Below are 7,952 nucleotides of genomic sequence, written 5' to 3' on the forward strand. Positions count from 1 at the left end.
TTGAACACTTTTTTATAGCTCCTTTCCTTGTTGAGATTTGGTGGGTCAAGCGTTAGCGGCAGGCATTTTGATTTTTAAAAATACAGATTTTTACGTTTTAAAACGCCGAAAACCGTCAAAAAAAACCCTTCCAAAAATCATTTCCGTGAGAGAGACGCAGAGAAACATGATTTTCTTACGAACATTTTCAAATTTTATTTTAAAGGGGGACCGCGGTATTTCAAAAATCGAGATTTTTTAATATGGATCGACTCAGAATATTGTAGAAAAGAGAAAAGTCTCTTGGAGTCTTGCCTTATATTTCAAAGTAAAATTCTCTCGCCGTGAACATGAAAAAATTTTGAAATAAAAGCAAATCTTCACGACGAAAGGTCTTTTTTGACACTTTGAGGCCTCATAACTCGTTTCATACGAATTTTCGGACCTGTCTCCAAGAGACTTTTCTCTTTTCTACAAAATTCTGAGTCGATCCATATCAAAAATCTCGATTTTTGGAATACCGCAGTCCCCTTTTAAAATACAAAGATCAAAACCAAGAACCAAACTTTATTGAAGGTATGTCGCAAAAATCAAGTAAGCAAAGACAAGGAATGAAATCACAAAGCGGGTTCCCGGAGATTTTTTATAAGAAGGAGTCCCGGTCGGAAAGTCTTCATCGTATTCATCCCCATCTATTTCCTCATAATCTTGCAACTCTTTCGGATGAGTTGGCGCTGGCTCCGGAGTCACTTTCTCAGTGGTAAAGCGTGTACGCATCGCTATTGTAGATCTGAAATAAGTAAAAAAGAATTGTAAGCTAGCTATAGGTTTACCCATGAGCAGGAGTAGTTGTCATCGTACAGAACTCGATCGTCTCAGCTTTCGGACCCAACAAACACAAATACTGGTAGATCCATCTGTCCTTAGATACACATGCAATTTCAGTTTGCTTCAAGAAAAATTGCTCTTTTTGAATTTCGAATTCCACTTCTTCCATGGTATCCGCCATTTTAGCAGCGATTGTTTCACTTCCCTCCGGAAGATAACTCAGTCCATTTTCATAACTATCAAATGATGTGATTCGCCAGTTTCGGTTTTGAGGCAATAAATGCTCAGGATCTTGAAGGAAATTCAGTGCAGCTGTTTGCAGTTCTTTGCTCCACACCTGGAAGTAAATAGAGTTTTGAAAAATCTAGCGCCACCTTTAAAAATCTTTTCCTTTTCTTTCCAAGATTTTTGTCATTTCCATAAGTTTTTAAACTTTCGGAACTATTACGAGTGTTACTTTAATATTTTAGCAGAAAATTTGAATTTAATTGAATTTGCCAATCAATTATATCGGATTTCAACGAATATTTTTTAGTAAAATTTTTACTTTTCCCACTTAAAAATTGAAAATTAAAATACAATTCAAATTTCCCTTACTGTTGTGTCGAGTTACGTGGTTATTGTGGCCGAATTGAAGGAGACGACTTATTTTTATACTGATTTCAATAATATAGCAACATAATATTTGTGTCCACCTACCAATTCACTTGCCACTGAACCATTTTTGACAGCAATCTCCCGTCTTCTTTTATTCAACACACTAATATACATCAATTGATCGGATTCAGACATATTGGACTTTGTGCACAATCCTCCTTCATCCTCTTTCAACTCATTTGTACATCTTGGTTGATTTGGTGCGTGCTTCGAAAGTTTAGACAGTTTCGTTCTGAAATATCATATGGATTTGAGTTACTCTGAAACAACTAACTCTGGTCCCAGTAGACAAATCACTTTGAAACCCGGCATCCACGTCCCGTCTGCCCTCTCGACACATGCAACCATATTCTGGAGTGGATTGAGATGTTCAATCTTGTGGCGATACTTGTTTGGGTCCTTCTGGTTGTCAAACTTTGAAAGAGATGTATCCTTCAGCTCATTTAAAGATTGAAACAAACGTGTTCCTCCGGTTTCATAATTTTCAACCAGCCTGTACCTTCCCATCAGTTGCTCGGGTTTTGGAAGTTGCTTGTAGTCCAGTCGATCAACATGATCTTGTAGTTCCTTGTTCCAGACCTGTAATCAGGGAGTTACATTTTCAAACACTGAACAACGACACTGCAAAAACTCACCAATTTTTGCATGTCCGCTATTCCAAATTTGTCCGCAGCTTTCTTCCGGACTTCGTTCATATTCTCAATCATACTCAGTTGCTTTCTATCGAAATCATAAGAGTTGGCGATCGAGATAAATCCAATCAGCAATACGCTGGCAGAGATGAGCACGTTCATCTTCATTCAAGTGTAATAAAGAAGCTTTCAAATCGGAACTGATTAAAAACTTTTGTTTTAGCTTTTTGTTGGCAAAATGGTCTCCACGTGGTTAAAACTGGTTTTTTGATTTACGCGAGGCCGGAGGTCATCTTGATAATTATTTTTGTTATTTTCCGGAAAAATGTTTTTTCAATTGCGTGACCCTCGTTTTTCGCTCATCAAAATCAGTGTCTTGTTGATTGGATTCTTGAGAATTCAGAACCCATTTCTGATTCCTCATTCCCACACAGACTTCAATTTACCAACAGTAAGGCATTTATCCCTACAGTAAGACATTGATAGCACAGTACACAATGAAGGGATGCACCATCTCTCCTGGATTCGATGAGATGATTCAGAATACAACTCAGGATCTGACAGATTCTTTAGCATAAAAAATAGGTAGTGTCACAGGCCAATTTCTCTCCTGTCTCTTCTCCCTTTTCCTCGGATTCTATCTCTCGAGGGAGTGTAAACAACCTCGGGCAGGAACACACAATTCTCTTTTACATTCACTTTATATTGGACATACTGCTGGAAGAGGGTGACTCCTCAAGTCGCTGTCTTTCCTATACCGGGAAATGAATGATTGCAGTCATCAAGAATGTACCAAAAACAGACTGAAATACTGAAAGGATGAGCAGGCTCGCTCAGTCTTTTACAGTAGGGGTATTTATACTACATGTTCTAGTTTTTTTCCTATTCTCTTCTGACGCGGCAACTGCTCTTCATCTATTTTTGCCATCATTTTTACTTATGCTTGCCAACTGTTCCACCATACTCCATTAAAAAAAATTCTCAACAAGTTTTCGAATTCTCTTCTTACTACACTCTAGTTTCCTCATTGCAAGGTAAACAATGAGATGACTCCAAAATTCATCCTCTAGAAGAAAACAAAGTTATGAATAGTTTTGATTAAGTAAAAACTCACTTTGTTTTCATATTTCTCGATCCCCTTCCAGTCATAGAACAATCCAAGATGCTCATTGTGACCTTGTTTGATTGCATCTGCTTGGCAATCTCATTATGACTCCTCCATCGGCAGCAGCATACGTTTTGTGTGTGATGAAGTGTGAGTTGTTGGACTCCGCATACCCTTTGTGGGATAATCTAAAAGGAAAATGGGATTTTTTATATAATTGATTAGAAATACTTACTGTAGCCAATATTTGGTTGCCTTAAGATCCCCTGTAACCTCATTCGCACACAAATATCTAAAAGATTGGCAACATGTAGATAAAGTACATCGGTTCCGCCTTAATAAATAATAAATTCAAATTTTCTCTTTCATTCGCTGTCTTAACACTGTTTTTTTGACTGGAATCAGTCTAGAGCAAAGAAGAAGCTCAACTGAAAATGGCGGTAGAATTGATGACTGCCGCCCAAAATGGATCACGACCAAGAACATCATGGATTCTTCGTCACACTGGCCAACCATTTGAGCGACTACCAAATCATCCTTTGGTCAATAGAAGGTCGACAAACGATTGGTTCCGAAGTAAAACATTTGAATCCCAATGAATCCCAGTTGATTGGGTTACTCTACCAAAATGAATCCTATGAGTGACTGCAAAAGTGGGATGAAGGGTAAGAAAAACACGCTCACAATCAAGCTATTCAAGAATTGTTGATAATGTTATACAATAGGAGAAGGGGAAGTAGTCTGAAAAACTGTATTAGAGCGACATGTCGCTCTATTTTTCAACCGCCTCTCATAAAAATTCTGTGGTTTCAGAAACTCATTGAAGTTAAACGGAAAAAACTTCTTTGAAAGTTCTATTTGTTGATCTAGAGGTTACTATTCACGCTGCTTCTAATCAAAATCAAGAAAATACACTGGGATAATCATATTCATGCATCCTGCGTATAGATGGGTGTCGTTCTATTAAAGGTGTCGTTCTATTAAAGGTGTCGCTCTAATACAGTTTTTACGGTAGTGTCAAATCACATCACGGGTATCCTTGATGAGAAAAAAACAGTTTTATCATAACAAAAAACAAAAAGACAGTGAGTATCATTAGGACAGCCACAACAAACGACGGACAATCACAAAAACTGCAGCGTCCCGAAATTCGAATTTTCGACCCAATTTTCACCTAACCTAGCCATGATTAAACTTTTCTGAAAGCTCCCGTTCAGCTGAATTTGAATTTCTAAATTTCAAACAAAATGAATAAAAACGGACCAGGTTACTGTAGATTTTGCAGATCGGAGGTTTTTGAAAATCCAGAACTCATTCAATTTTTATCGTATTTTCCTGATTTTTAGTTTAAAATGACCATGAAATCAGTAAAATTAACTGCGAAAAATACTTTCTTACTGTCCGAGTGTCTGTTCCTATTCTGAACTCTGTCTTTCTGACTATCAGTTTATCCGGAGTTACTATTCAAGTGCTACGTTTCATGGAAAACCGGCCTGTCTCCCCCGCCTTCGGCGGTGTAGCCGGCTGGTCTCTCTTCATTCACGTGGTCATTGACTTTCGAATGTGCCCGCATGGCCGAGTGGTCTAAAGCGGCTGTCGCTGTCCAAAGCACGCCAGTTCGGTTTTGCCCACTGGCTCAGTTTCTCTTCTCTTTCCAAAACCGCTGCGGACAGTGCCTCAGACAAACAGACAAACACCACTTGTCTTTTATATATAAGAATGATATCTAGCCAGTTGTTTCAAATTCCTTCCAATTCGAAAACAATTCGCCCTTCATCCCCTACACACAGAGAGATTACTACACTGACCAAAATTCCTACAGTACTGGAAGAATGCGACTCTTGCAGTTTTTAGTTGAAAATGGTCAACTTTGTGACTGTGACACGGCCTCCCTGATAGTCTCATAATATTGAATGTTTATGGACTAAATAGATCATAAGTAGAGCTTCATTTTTGTAGTTGACAAGAAGTTATCAATCGTCAAAGAAATTTCTCACAACTGTTACCATTTTCAGTGCTAAAAAGATAGATTTTCGAGCACTTCACTTTGACGATTGATAACTTCTTAGGATGTGCTCGTACAAAAAAGTTGTCAACTACAAAAGTGAAGCTCTACTTTTGTTCTGTATAGTCCATAAACATTCAATATTATGTGACTATCAGGGAGGCCGTGTCACAGTCATAAAGTTGACCATTTTCAACTAAAACCTGCAAGTGTCGCATTCTTTATTAGGATTCTAATTACGCCCTCTCCCTTCCCCCCTCTGCGTATCCAATTACATAATCTTAAGGAACAATTCTACTAATATATATTGGTGGTGGCAGATGGTGAGACCAGGTGGGGAAGGAATGGGTACATTTGAATATGAAGAAAGGGGGCACGAGAGAGAGACCATGAAAACGATGGAGACGCAGAGTAACCATCCACACTCCTCCCAACAAGCTCTTCTTCCTTTCCCTTCATTTCTATTCCCCCCCCCCCCCCCCCCCACTCTAAGATGTTCTACTGGATGAACGTCAAATTATATTTCTGATTTTATTTGAATTCTAACACTATATTTATCTATTTTTCAATATTTATGGACTCCTGGAAGGTAAGAATTCTCTAGATTGTCATATTTTCAAGATTTTGGAGTAATTTTAGGCGGGAAGTTGGAATTTTTGAGTAGAACATGTGGTTTTTGGTGGTATTCAGTAAGAAAACGGAATTTTTTTTTTGAAATTTGGCATTTCCCAATTTCTCCAACCAAACCCACTCTGTAACTGAAATTTGGTCGTTTTTTGAAGTTTTTACATGGGTTTTGAGGAATTTTGAGTTGTAATCACTGTAATCAACAGAAAAACCAGAATTTTCATATTTTTCATTGTGAGATCTGTCAAACTTAAGTTTTTTTTGTGGTCTTACTGTTTCTGGCGCGTCGCAGGTGCCCCAGACTCATAACTAGGCTTTAAATGATGATGATTTGGTCAGAAAATGGTCTGTTTTATATAAAAATTTCTCCATTCCCTCTCGGTAACTGAAATTTGGTCGGTTTTCGAAGTTATTAGAGTTGAAATCACTGTTCTGATAAAAAAAACCAAAGTTTTTAAAGTTTTTCGTATCAAAATTTGTCAAAATTGAGTTTTTTTGTGATTTTACTACTATTTGAACAGTAAGATGTAAGAAACCTTGAAAATAAGTTCATTTTTTCTGTTTCTGAATTGAAAAGCGCTGAAAAACACGATTTTTGGCTTCTAAGCATCTCAAAATCCACAAAAACCCCAAAAAAAGCAAAAACACAATTTTTATGCAAAAATAGAGGTTTTAACTGTTTTTTGTATGTTTTAAGTCAAAAAATGCATTTTTGAGCAGAAAATTCCAAAAAACAAAGTTCTAGGGTGAATTTACACGTGATATTCAAGTTTTTAAGTCAGAAATTCCTAAATTTTCGGTTTTTGGACTTTTAGACACCTCTAAACTCAGACATTTCCGATTTGTAGTACGTTTAAACTGAAAAAAACGAGTTTTTACGCAAAAGATTAATTTTCAGCCGGTTTTTGCCTGTTTTAAGTTCTACACACACTGAAAACTAGAAAAATGAGGATTTGAGACCGAATTCAGACGAGAAATTTGAAAATTTAGGTTAAAAATAGCAAAAAACGTGATTTTCTAAAGTTAGTATCTGATAAACTACATTATTAGAGACCGGGTTGACTCCTACGTGTCAAATATCCGCAGAATTCATAATTTTCAAAACTTTTCACCCAAAAATCGCGATTTTTCGACGTTTTTTGGTTCTGGCCGAGTGGTTAAGGTAGAATCCTTATGGTTCAAAAGGTCGGGGGTTCGATCCCCGTGGTGGTGAAAACTTTTTGAATCTTTTTTTGTTTGTTTTTTTCGGGTTCTACGTGTCAAATAACTTGAAAATTCGTTGTTTTTGAGTATTTTTACCCCAAAATCGCGATTTTACGACATTTTTTGGTTCTGGCCGAGTGGTTAAGGTAGAACTCCCTATCGTTCAAAAGGTCGGGGGTTCGATCCCCGTGGTGGTGAAAACTTTTTGAATCTTTTTTTGTTTGTTTTTTTCGGGTTTTACATGTCAAATAACTTTAAAATTCGTTGTTTTTGAGTATTTTCACCCAAAAATCGCGATTTTTCGACGTTTTTTGATTCTGGCCGAGTGGTTAAGGTAGAATCCTTATGGTTCAAAAGGTCGGGGGTTCGATCCCCCGTGGTGGTCAAAACTTTTTGAATCTTTTTTTGCATGGTTTTTGCGGATTCTTCTTGTCAATGACCTAAAAAATTCGTTGTTTTTGAGTATTTTTCCACCCAAAAATCGCGATTTTGCGAAACTTTTTGGTTCTGGCCGAGTGGTTAAGGTAGAATCCTTATCGCTCAAAAGGTCGGGGGTTCGATCCCCGTGGTGGTCAAAACTTTTCGAACCTTTTTTTGTGTGTTTTTTGGGGATCTACGTATCAAATAATCAGTGAAAAAAAAGTTTCTGGCTGACGTTTTTTTCAAATCAATCTTTTTGCAGAGTCAATCTTTCTGTATGTTCTCTAAAGACAAGAAATGCAATCAAGGGACGTCGGATAGAAGTTTCAGTATTGGCCAAACCAACAAGTTTCATGATTTCTCGTTTCGATTCTTTATAAATCTTGAAGATGAAAGTGGAACAAAGGAAATTATTGAAATGAAACAAAACAATTTCTGGATAATCAAGTGTTCTGGAGTTTTGGATGGCTGGAAACTAGTGATGGACCACTTCATA

General features: G+C 37.3%; 1 protein-coding gene across 1 annotated transcript; it reads right to left on the bottom strand.

The window, feature by feature from the left end:
- Positions 1-546: 546 nt before the first annotated feature.
- GCK72_011489 (uncharacterized protein) lies at positions 547-2,264 on the bottom strand (the record flags this gene model as incomplete). The annotated part of the gene is made up of 5 exons (XM_053728489.1): positions 547-769; positions 813-1,144; positions 1,507-1,696; positions 1,739-2,043; positions 2,100-2,264. The coding sequence occupies 5 exons, from the start codon at positions 2,262-2,264 to the stop codon at positions 547-549; spliced, it is 1,215 nt and encodes a 404-aa protein (XP_053588066.1).
- Between the last annotated feature and the right edge of the window lie 5,688 nt (positions 2,265-7,952).

This window comes from Caenorhabditis remanei, chromosome III (assembly GCF_010183535.1).
Source record: "Caenorhabditis remanei strain PX506 chromosome III, whole genome shotgun sequence".
Lineage (NCBI taxonomy): Eukaryota > Metazoa > Nematoda > Chromadorea > Rhabditida > Rhabditidae > Caenorhabditis > Caenorhabditis remanei.